Consider the following 11,879-nt stretch of genomic DNA (forward strand, 5'->3'; position numbering starts at 1 on the left):
ATAGGAATTGCGACAAAATACACGTAATAATGACTTGTGTTATGACAGGGAGGCCGGGCTCGAGGGAACGTAGTAATCCCCATTTCTAAAACATATATAAAACATGAGTTTCTCCGTATATCTATGTCGAGATAGGTATGCATGATGGCCTCCGAAACAATGATAGCAGCTTGTTCCTATTTGCACCCTATTGAGAGTAAAGAAGAGTTGTGGGAAAAATGGCACTCAGTTGTCATTTAAGTTTCTATTGTATACCATGTTCCAATTTATCCGTTAACTCATCTCCCCAAAAAACAAACCTATAACGAAAGAGAAAACAAAAAATCCTAAGCAAAATATTAAAAAAAAAAAAAAAAGGAGCATTGAACCAGAATAACTATACCGAAAATTCCTCAAAAATTTACAAAAGGACATATATATTATACCTCCTACCTCTGAAAAAATGGGGAGCCCTCAGTTTCCGCTTCACCTCTCTCATCTTGCGTAACCCAACCCGACTTTGCAGATCTCGTCTGCATCGGGGGCCTGCCAGCTTACGGTTCGCCGCTTCATCTTCTCGAACTCACTCACACAATCCTTCAGCTTCAAACTCCAAACTCTCTTCCTCTGTTTCGCCAGCGCCTTCCCTGCCACTCTATCAAATAACTTCTCCCACCCAGTCTCCCACTCCCCATGTGCGTCACAGAGATCAAGCGTCCCATTCTCCCATTGAGTCCAGCTCCACCCTTTATCAAGCATCGGCATCACCCTTGCCACGCACGCACCATGGCACACAGGCGTGCACGGCCTGCACTTGGCGCCACTCAATGGACCCTTGCTTGAGATGGCAGCCACTGGAACTCCAAACCGGCTTGGAGGAAACCCATATTGGCGGTCTGTGACAATGCAGAAGGGTAGGCGCTTGGCAAGGTGGGTGACGTTCTTGGTGGTGAGCTGGGCACGGAAGGAGGTCTCGGAGTTAAGTTGGTGAAAACCAACTTGGTTGAGTTGGGGAATAAGGGAGAGACGGGAGAGAGCAACGGTGGAGGTAAAAAGGTCACCGATGCCAAGGCGGTCGTTAAGGCCGCCATAGGTGGAGCCTGGCGGGACCACATAGTGGCCTGGGATGAAGTTGTCAGGGTCAAGTGGGGCGTTCCAGAAGCCGTCGACCCGGGTCCGGACAATCCAGTCGTATGTGAAGTTGTGATGGGCTTGGTGCGACTTGATCATGGTGAGGCATCCTTCCACTAGGTTGAAGTATTGCAATAAACCCTGCAGAAAAACCACTTCATCATAACGAACAACTGTTTGTAGGATTGGCAAGTATGAAGATATTTGACATTCATGAAGGCACTCGGAATTCAGCGTGCTGCAGCAAATGAAAGATGCAGTGTTCTACTTTTTCAGATTCCATGTAGTGTTTTAAAGACTAAGTCTGTATAATATCTTAATAAGCACTGTATCGAAGCATTACATTTAAATTCTCGATTAAAAATCAGTGTGATAACTAGTTCCAATTAGTTTCAAATCCAGTCAATGATAAAATCGCTACCCCTGCATAGTAGAAAGAGTCCAGCAAATGCATTGTCATCATCAAGAAGAAAGGGTAATTATTTGAATTTAAGTCAACCAGATTCGGTCAACTGAAATTGTCCCTTGCAAAGAAAATAAATCCTTAAATTTCCCATTCAGAGGTAAGTTAGAAAATCGACTAGGACTGTCTTACAGAAAATATCAGGACCTGTTTATAGTCCTGTAACTGTAGTAAGTTATCTGGGTCATAACAATTGGTGGCACAAATCTATAGGGCTAAGTAAATAAGTAAAAGATCACCTGAAACATTAAAATAATATCTAAAGCATCAGAAATCGAGAAACCAAATCAAAAAATGGAAATCTTGATGATTATCTACTAGGCTCCCGTGACGCACGAAGAACTAAACTAATACAAATAGTCAAACAGATCCACAGATCCACATCACATGCTTTAGGTCTGACTTTTGGGTTGGGGGGTGGGGGGCCCAATAGCCCCATTCAATTGCATCTCATTTAACGACTGACATCTAATGCACCTGTATAATCCGACTACATACAAGAACTTTCCAGTCAACTATGATCAAATCCGCTATGTAAGGGGCGGGCTCATACAAGCACGAACCCCCTTAATCTTTCCCTAAATAGTAAGTAGTAAATAGGCACTAACACAAGCCTTAAAGAATAGTCATTGACATTCTTGGTTTACTCGCGAAAGGAATAATGGCATTGGTGGTGGATGGGAAGTGGGTAGCCCCGTTGGTAGAGAAGGTGGGGGCCCCACTACTTCTTTCTCAATCCGATGTCCGTGAAGCACTTGCCAAACGAAATCAAATGATTTTAAATAAGGAGGGGATGGGTGGGCATCGATTAAAATATTTTTCCCTTTTGACTTTTCTTCATCCGGCACAACAACTCGCAATCGAGAACAAGGTTTGATACGGCTAACTCTGAAAACCAACTCCCCGAATTAAAAAACTCTTCCTAAAGCCATTAGCCCAAACCCAAGAACCACAAAGAGAAGCACACGGCAGAAGATGCCAGCTCTCGTCAGCTGTAATGGGAACAGAATGGCGACCTTGTCAAAGTGCAATTCGAGATCAACATAGGAAATGTCAACCTGAAGAAAAATTCAAAGTCCGCACGTAACCCCCCGGATAAACGAGTTTAGCCGTTTCAATTCGTGTAAAACGCCAATCTTTATCGATGGGCTGATGAAAAATATAGTCAATGTAAAGAAAAAAGCAAGATTAATAATGCATTGGAGAAATTAGAGAATAGGGCCTATGTCAAATCCGAGTGGAATCGATAAGGGGGATAAAGCAAAATCAAACCTTGGAGCGGAACAAGAGCGGCAGTAATGAACAAAGCATCCCGATCAGTTTGAACTTAATGCGCAGTAAATTATCATCGTAGACCCAACAAAGACATTGCCGTTATCACTTTTGAGACTGCTTTCCAGCGTACCTGAATTCCGTTGGGCGAGTTACTGGAGGTGAGAACCCGGAGCTCCACCTCCGTTTCCGCCATCGGCTCCGGGTGAAAAATCCGGACAGTGGCGATTCGCGGCGCGCTATTCAGCAGTAGGAACTTGAACGCATTCTTATCGAAGGGGCTGTGCAGGAAGAGATCGGCGTTGGGGTAGACCTTGAGAATCCTCTCCACGATCGACGGCCCCGTGAGCTCGAACCTCCTGGCCCCGCCGACCAGGCACACCGCCATCCTCGACCGATCCAGCTCCTCCTTCCACGTCCGGGGCGCCGCGGCCGCCGGCGGGACGCTCCCGTTAGCAGCCGCCGCGGCCGCCGCCGGGGCGCCGCCGCCGCGGGGGAACAGGGGGACACGGAGGGGGGCGAGATTGGAGAAGGGGTTGGCGGAGGAGATGGAGAGGAAGACGAGGAGGGACAGAGGGGGGAGGACGAGGAGGACGAAGCGCCAGTCGAGATCCGCGATCCACCGCGGGAATTGCATGGCGATCCCGAGCGGCCTCTTCACCAGCATCTCACCGCGCGCTCTGTGTCTCCATGAGAAGGCGCTTTTTCCCCCCTCCGGAGAGGTCGTCTGCCCAGCCGCCGCCGCCGCCGCCGCCGCCGAGCGTCCGGGTGATCACTTATCGAGGACTGACCCAACTATATTTTCTCTCTCTACTTCTCCTCTCCTGGTTTTCGGGCTGGGTTGGGGAAGAAGATGGCGAGTTCTTTCGTGGCCTGGAAAATGAAAATAGATAAGCGAAAGGTGGTTGCGGGGGGGTTAGCGCGGAGGGTAAATGAGAGGCGCCGCGGGGGGCTTTTCGGGGATTTTATAAAACCGGCCGCTGCCCCTCTCCTCTCCCCCTTGCTTTCGTAATTCTCTCGATCGTTCTCGGGGTCGGTTCGCTCTCGCGTGGACATTTCTTGGTATAAATTAATATGTTTGGCGCGTGGCTGTCCCTGTCATGACTGCGGGCCGAGACTGCTGACGTGGCCGCTGTCGATTATTGGGGCCCTCGGGGAATTCCTTTCCTTTTTTTTTTTTTTTTTTTTTTTTTTAAATTTGCAGATCGAGATTCATCGATCATTTGAAATCTAATGTGGGCCCCCCCCGGGGCTTTATTTCTAAGATTCCCTCCTGCCCTCCTTCGTAAATAATTTATTTAAATCTCCCCGAAAAAATTTATAGCCTGATTTTTCGTTCATCGATTTTCCAAGCTCCGTCGCATGGATTTGGGCGACGGGCGAGCCGTGCTCGGAACGGGCCGAGGCCGAAGCCTTCCGACGGGGACCACTTTGCTACGTTTGTTTTCCCCTTTTCCCCGACGCAAAGGTAATCAGCTACACCACGTTTGAACGGGAGCTGGCGAGAGCAGGCAAACGCCAGAAACCGAAAGTAAGATGTTGCGGTTCCGCACGTCTAATTATGACCAACACAACGTGGGCGCACGCTCCTGTCGATCCCACGATGGGATCGCTGCAGACCATTTCAACGCACCGCGTACGACTCCAGAGCTGTACCCGGCGAGAAGCCACCTACGACCCGATACAGCCCATTAAGGTGATGCACAGGGAGTAATACTAAGCACGCGTTTCGATGCATGGGAAGAAATGAACTAACAGAGAAAGGGAAATAAATGTTAAAAGAGAGAACGACGCGATGTGCTGCTTCTTTCCCCTTCTCGCTCTCGGACAAAGAATGTGCGCAATACCTACTTCCGGGGAAAAGAAAATTCCAGGAACAACGTTCTGTCAAGATAAAATCCTGTAGAACCACCTTACTCACGACACGTCCTCTACACTTCTTGCTACTCACATTCGGATCCTCCGCCGCATTCCCCGGAAATGGACGGAGCATCTTCCATCTCTCCTGTTCAGGTAAGAAAGTCTCGTGCCTTCTAGTGACTGTCATGAAATCTTTCCTATGAATGCTGATTCCCAGCACTAATCTTAATATACAGGGTCATCTTGTAGAGCAGGTTGGCAACAGAGCTGCAAAATCTCCAGGGAGCAGGAGAAAACTGAATTTGGTGAAAATATCGGTCTGGTTCCATTGCATAATATTAACGTGGTCAAGACTGCCGTGACTAGTCTGAAAGCATATCTTCCAACTCAGGTTCGTCAGAAGTGACGGCATCGTAGTCCAACAGTGTCCCATTTAATAAATTATTCTCCTGAAGGCCATCTCTGTTGTCCTCATCGTCTGGGTCAGACCATTCTGGATCTTCGTTTATATCCTGATCATCAACTACGACATCCTCATCTTTCGTGGGGGTGTCCTTACCTTTCCCGAGTTTTCTCGGTCTTGAATCTCTCTTTGCCTTAGCCTCGGAGTCCTCACAGATGCAGGAGGATGGGTTCTCATGAAACTCACCCCTGCCTGGTCTCACTTCCATTGGCTCACCCATGAAGCCTCTCTGATAACTACGGACTTTAGATGCAAATGCTTCCCAAGTCATGTTATTTTTGGCTGAGAATAAGCGATGCAGTTTCTTAGCATTTGGACGAATTGTAGGTTTATGCCCGAAATACCTCCTGCAGCAACAAACAAAAGTGTCACAGACCTTGGAGGGAACTACTAGAAAGATGCGAACAAAGCACGCAAAACACAAGTTATCACATTCTGCATACCTTCGACCAGCTAATATTTTAGCCATATTTCCATTGTTGTTGGTGACAAAAACATCACTTTCATCACAAACAATGAAGTCAAGTGCGGCCATACGAGAGGAAAATGAAGAAAATGGGTCCAATTCCTTTTTGCTGGCTAAAGTTTCTTTGGTATAGAAATTGGGGAAGAGTGCCTTCAGAGGTGCAAGAGTCTCTTCCCCTCCATATATTTCACCAGATGCCACATAGATGTGCACATCGCTACCATATCCAAGTGCCCTCAGCATCAGGCCAATTTCTTCAGGAGTGAGTGGGCATTTCCCTTGTCTCCTTGCTCTATCTGGGTTAGTAATCTGCAAATTAATTGACATGCCCACAAGTTCACTAAAGCTTAATGTGATGAATATCAGACAAGCATCATTAATTTCATCTTATATGTTCCTCTAATTTCTCTAGGATATTTCAACCAAAGCATGTCAAAAGAAGTGCATGGATGTAGAAAACTTACATGTAAAGTCTTCCACCTTTTTCTAATTGCACCAAGTTCTTTGATTTCCTTCTCTCCTCCACCATAATAGCAGCCAGAGAATGCAAGCATATCAGGTTCAAACCTATGGGAAGAATCTTGTTAAGATATCAGTCAAAATATATATATGTATTAAAATAGCCAAAGCAATATCATCCTTAGGACAGCAAAAGAATATTTAAATGCCAACACATAGACATGGCTCGCAAATCAAATTCAGGTGGCAGAAGTCCCCAAAATGTTTCCTATGTTATGAGACTTAAAAATTGTAACTGTCTTATTTGATCATTTACTGTAAGCTTTGCATATAGAGTGCTACAACTAACAGTTATATAAATTTTGATTTAATCCTGAAAAAGAAAATCCTCACAAGGACAAGAAATTGCCATGACACCCCACAAGGGGTATTCAGGCACTTAGAGATGAATCACGGGGTCAAGCAATGCTATAGATAGATTCACCTGTAGGAATTCCTAACAGCACACAAGAATCATTGTAAACTTGTTAATTTAATACAAAATAAAACATTATTGGCTAGAGATTCAAAGTAAAGGGAACAATGACAAATAACCTAAGAAGTGCACTTAAATTGTCATAACACTAGGCAGATACCAAGTGGCAGGAGAGGGAGAGGGACAAGAGGTTCTGGAAGCAAAACTTGGATCTCACAAAATTTTACCAATGTATTGAAAGTAGTACTGATGAAAGAACCAGTAGGTTAGCAGTATGAGGTTCAACAGGTCTAACTGGTTAGGTTGCTATCACCAATTAGTTTAATTAAAGAGGTTTCCTAGGGTCAAATATGTAAGAATACGAAAAATGGGCAAATTTAACACAAGCCGGGTATAGCTGAGATGGCAACATGTGCCCTTGTAGAATGATAAGGTCATGGGTTCAGGTTCCATCAGTGCAGGCTATTTTTGTGTTTAAAAGGGTCATCTAAATAGTATATAAATTCTTTTGCAAGAGATTACCAAAAGAAAAACGCTGTGTCCCAATAGTCAAGTGTCGGGTGGGAGTTGGAAAGGGCTAGGATTCAATCCTTATCCAACCACCATTAAACAGTAGTTTTTTCAACAATGTCCCCACTATATCCCCAGATCCAGTTCAAATCAAAACTGGTTTACTGGTTGAACTGGGTCAACCCCAATGCTTGACTCATACTTAGTCCACACAGTATAGTGTGCTGAACCAGATTGGTGGCCTGACCAGTAATCAGCTGAACTGGTCAAACTGGCCGGCTCGGTCTGGTTTTGGAAACACTGAATTTGAGTTTAAAGAGGATTAAACACAATCTGATTACCTTAAATGCAGGGCGATGAAATTTTTGCTTCTCATTCTCATTCGGTGCACCAACTTATCACCCATCTTGCTTATAGGACTGGTGAACTTTAAAGCATGATAGTTAACTCTACATCTTAGTTTCTGCAGTCCTGTATCCAATCTGTTTGAGAGTCTGTAATCGAACTTACTAAGCTGCACGACCTGTTGTAAAAATGAATACAAAAAACTGTGACAATCTGACAATAAAGAATGTGTCATTTAAATTAGAAGATCCAACAGATCAAGCATATTCATCCAGCCCATCCCCATCGGTTTTAATTTACCAAACTAGCGGGGCAACAAAAGTCAAGCCCACAAAGCTATCCACTTTGTGGCCATCGATCCAGACACCATTAAAACCAGATGTATGCTAGTAACGAAGTGTCTGAACAACTTGATGGAATAGGTCTCAATTTTTATTTTTTTATCTTTCCCGTCTTATGTGATTCGTGGGAAGGACAAGCTATCCACTTTATCAAGTGAAAACCCTAAATCAGGCAGATAGGGAAAAAAATCAAATAAATGCAAAATTGAGTTTGATTTCTTTTGCCATGTCAATCTGCATGCCTGAAAACTTTCACGATTCTGTCAAAATTATAAGTTCTCAAGAGATTCAAATTGAAATTCCCTGGACACACACTTCATCAATTCATCTTACATACAACGAATGGGTCTCTGAAAAAGTTTTCTTCTCTTATTCCATTAGACAGAAAGAACTAATCTCTGCTGAATATGAGCATCAACTTTTTTGAAAAGTTGGAAATATCATGAGCCCTATACCAAAAGCGTCAACCGAGCAAACAGAACAAGGGAAAGGATCCACAATTACAACTAAACAAGAAAACGACTGAACAACAGGGCCCAGAAAAGAGAACTTACATGCCTTTTCAAAAGAACAGGCAGTACACGATTGTGATAGCATCTTTCACTGCATTTCCTGGGTACACGCATGGAGCGGAAGCCCCAGGGTTTTCCTCCCTTCTTAGGAAGCTGCTTTATTATTTTCACATCATTTGCAAGAGATGAGATGAACCAACCAACATCAAATATATCCGAGAAGTCACTGTGGAGTGAACAGAATGGTGGTCAATTAAATGGAATGACGAAACCTAAAGAAAACCATTGTCGTTTGCAGATACAGCAGCTATCAACAAGAGCTTTCATATTTTGAATGGAGAAAGGAAACTCGTGCAATTAATCACAACAAACCTGCTGTCCTTCCAGAATGACTTTTGGTCTAGTTTAGGAACAACAAGAGTGGCATTCAGAATACGAGCAGCAACAACTGAATCTGTAATCTGAAAAAGAACACATTAGGAGATTGTCCAATGTGTTTAACTGTCAAGGAATGACTAAAATCATTATGGAAACAATAGGCCGCATAACTTGTAATAAAAAAAAAAAAAATGGCAGCATAACTGAGAACAAAATATCAACTTAGGTATACACTTCCAAGTTACTTCTTCCAAAAGTTAATAGAAATATGGAGTAAGTCAAAGGAAAATAATATGCCTGGCAACCATCCATTGCGATTGAGTACACAGAACAGAAATGAGTATCTTAAGCCACATCATATTCACAGCCCTATTGTCTCTTTCTCAAGAGATTCTACGATAAATTCCATCAATCCAAGTTTCCCTTAAACAACTTATCTAGTGCAAAGGCCAGCAACTTAGAAGAGACAAGGTAAAGTTCAGTGATCAGGGAACAGAAAATTAAAGTAGTGCAAAATTGTTGTGCTCGAGTTAGAACTTAATCTTTCATTTAACATGTTGTGAATCAGTAAGGATTAAGAAGATGCATATCTGTAGTTAAAATGAATGACTATGCTTCTTCAGTGATGCCATAAAAACATTTAACAGTCAATACAATTCCCCTGAGAAGAAAGTGACAACAGAATCATAACTGAAATCAATTGGCAGCATCAGTTTACATTTGGGATCTGAAAGTGTCGAATTTTAGTTCCAATCATCGGGACAGAAATCTTCTGGGTAAGTTTTTTGGCCCTCAGGGCAGAAGATGAATGGAAGCACATTAAGCATGTGGGCAAGCTTTGACTGTTATGAAAGGTACAAGAACAAGAAACTTACCCCGGTCCTTTGTTGGTTCAAGCCTCCACTAGTGGCAATCATTAAGTATCGGTTGGGCTGGGTAATGGCTGCAGCTCCTGGACAATAATGACCACATCTGATTCAATTCATCATACATGCCTATTTTACTGAATCATACGAAAGTAGGAGGGATTTCATGACAAGGTAAAAAAAGGCCATAGCACATTTATGGAAACTTCAAACTTGCCACGAGTGTTAGGATCAACTGCAAAAGCATACGAGCCATGTTTGTACCAACTGCTAAACAAGGTCCAAGTTTGGAAACAAACAGGATATCAAAAACTTAGAAACATCTCGCTGGTACATTCAAAATTTTAAGATTGAGGGAATTACTCAAACTAGTATCCAGACGACACTACACAAATTCACAGAAGTTCGGCAAATGATGACTCACTGGCAAACTTGGTGCTGGCATTGCTGCACCTATAATAGAACTCGGCATTCCTTGAACTCCAGATGTTGCGTTGCAGTTTGCCTCCACTCTTCTGGATCGAAACAACAGGAAGCGAACGTTGAGCGAATTCAGAAAGAAGAGATTAAGCAAAGCGCAACAGAGATAGATCAATAGAGAAGCTAACGACCCACCGGAACACGAAACGACACGGTCGCAGCGGCGGCCCCATTGTCGACTCCATCACTGATCTACAATCAAACCAGTCCCAAGTCAAATTCAATCAGCAAACCATCCTACCAAGCAAACATCCAATCGTCCCCACCGAGACGGAGGGAGACGGAAGGGGTAGGACACCCGGAACACACGCAAGCGTCCTACAGGCGCCGAGATGGGAGCCGCACGTTTACCTTGGAATGCTGGGGACGGGCGCGGCGGTGGTCCGGCTCGATGGGAGGAGGGGCGAAGAAGGAGAGGAGGGAGAAGAGGAGGAGGAGAGCGCCGGAGAAGGCGAAGATCACCGGAGAGAGCCGCCGGAGCCGGTGGTACCAGTGATGGCGCCGCCGCGGCAACGCCATGCGCCGCGGTGGCGCTGGCGAACCCGTCCCTCTCTCTCTCTCTCTCTCTCTCTCTCTCTCTCTCACTCTCGCGCAGCAGCCCCAGATGCACGCGAGCGCGTCGAGCTCCGGAGGGGCGACGGCGGGGAGCGGGAGACGGATCTCCGGCGAGGCGATCGCGAGACACCCCTCGCGGTCAGCTCGCGGTGGAAGCGCCCCGGCGGGCGGAGGAGACGGCGGCGGAGCGCGGGCGGCGGCGGCGGAGGCGGAGGAATCTCTCGTGTCTTTCCTTTTCTCCTTCCCTTCTGCGCGAGCCTGGGATGGGGGGGAGCTGATCCTGTTTTGATCAAGAGGCGAGTAATTGCTGAGGGGGTTAAATTAATCCAAAGTAATGTCCAGCAACAACCAAAAAAAGAGAGCTTCCTAGGCGACGCGGATGTTGCTGGAATCCGGTGCGTCCGTTATCCTTTTTCCTCACTTCCTCCAGTGAAACATCTGGCGTCGTCCAGGATTTGAGATCCATGTAGACATCCCGTGTGTACGCTGTATTATCCCGAGTAACCCGGCCCGGCTCCTGAAATTGTTAAATAGATGGGTCAGATTGAGTCTGGTCGGGCTTGGATTGAATTTATTTAAGTCAGTGATTCATATTGTTAAAACATTTTTTTTTTGGTAACCGAGGACTCTACAACGGATCCCGTGCCTGAACGGCTCCTGAGGGCCGAGTCTTTATATCTAAGAGGAGACTAACCTAACAACCACCACCAGGGCCTCTCGGGTTTTGAACTCTTAGCATTCTCAACCAACGCGGGTGTTAAAACACATTTGTATTTAATCAAACGTAAAAAAAAAAAAAAAAAATCATATTCAATAAGAGTCTTAAAGGAAGATTTAGTGTAAGGAAATAAATTCATTTACGACCCATTTATAACCCGGGTAATACTTATTGTATGTTTCAATCAATTTATGAGGCATTTATTGAATACAACTAACTCATACAATAATTCAGTCAATTATATATGAGTTTATTATGCGTTTTGACAGGTCTATCCATATGTTCCTACGAGACCCAGCCCTCGAAACCGGGCGGCTAGACCATTCTATTCCGATGAAACTAATGGATCGTCGGTGAGTGTTGATTTTTTCAGAAACGCCTGTGTTAACGGACTTGTCTGAATAAACGAGTTTCATCTCCATCCGTTAAAAGAAACTGATGATGTGCATAACAAATCGCAGATGATCATGAGCCGAGACTTCGCTAATTTAAGGATCCGTTTCGAACGTTTTCAAAATGACATCTCTCCGCATCCCGATGAGGGGACCCAACGACGATCTCCGTCAGATAAGGGTCGCGTCGATCAAGCGGAAATAGAAACGGTCG

The 11,879-nt window shown here is 44.8% G+C and overlaps 2 protein-coding genes across 2 annotated transcripts; both read right to left on the reverse strand.

The window, feature by feature from the left end:
- Window positions 1–207: 207 nt before the first annotated feature.
- LOC104448912 lies at window positions 208–3,879 on the reverse strand. The gene is made up of 2 exons (XM_010062847.3): window positions 2,979–3,879; window positions 208–1,251 (listed from the first exon to the last, which is right to left on the reverse strand). Exons 1-2 carry the CDS (start codon window positions 3,510–3,512, stop codon window positions 475–477), a joined length of 1,311 nt encoding a protein of 436 aa, XP_010061149.2. The 5' UTR covers window positions 3,513–3,879; the 3' UTR covers window positions 208–474.
- A 713-nt stretch (window positions 3,880–4,592) lies between these two features.
- On the reverse strand, window positions 4,593–10,978 carry LOC104448914 (O-fucosyltransferase 16). The gene is made up of 10 exons (XM_010062848.3): window positions 10,352–10,978; window positions 10,136–10,192; window positions 9,945–10,035; window positions 9,530–9,606; window positions 8,649–8,737; window positions 8,319–8,502; window positions 7,420–7,601; window positions 6,099–6,201; window positions 5,612–5,943; window positions 4,593–5,515 (listed from the first exon to the last, which is right to left on the reverse strand). Exons 1-10 carry the CDS (start codon window positions 10,517–10,519, stop codon window positions 5,068–5,070), a joined length of 1,731 nt encoding a protein of 576 aa, XP_010061150.2. The 5' UTR covers window positions 10,520–10,978; the 3' UTR covers window positions 4,593–5,067.
- Window positions 10,979–11,879: the final 901 nt, after the last annotated feature.

Source organism: Eucalyptus grandis, chromosome 6, assembly GCF_016545825.1.
Source record: "Eucalyptus grandis isolate ANBG69807.140 chromosome 6, ASM1654582v1, whole genome shotgun sequence".
In the NCBI taxonomy this organism is placed as follows: Eukaryota; Viridiplantae; Streptophyta; class Magnoliopsida; order Myrtales; family Myrtaceae; genus Eucalyptus; species Eucalyptus grandis.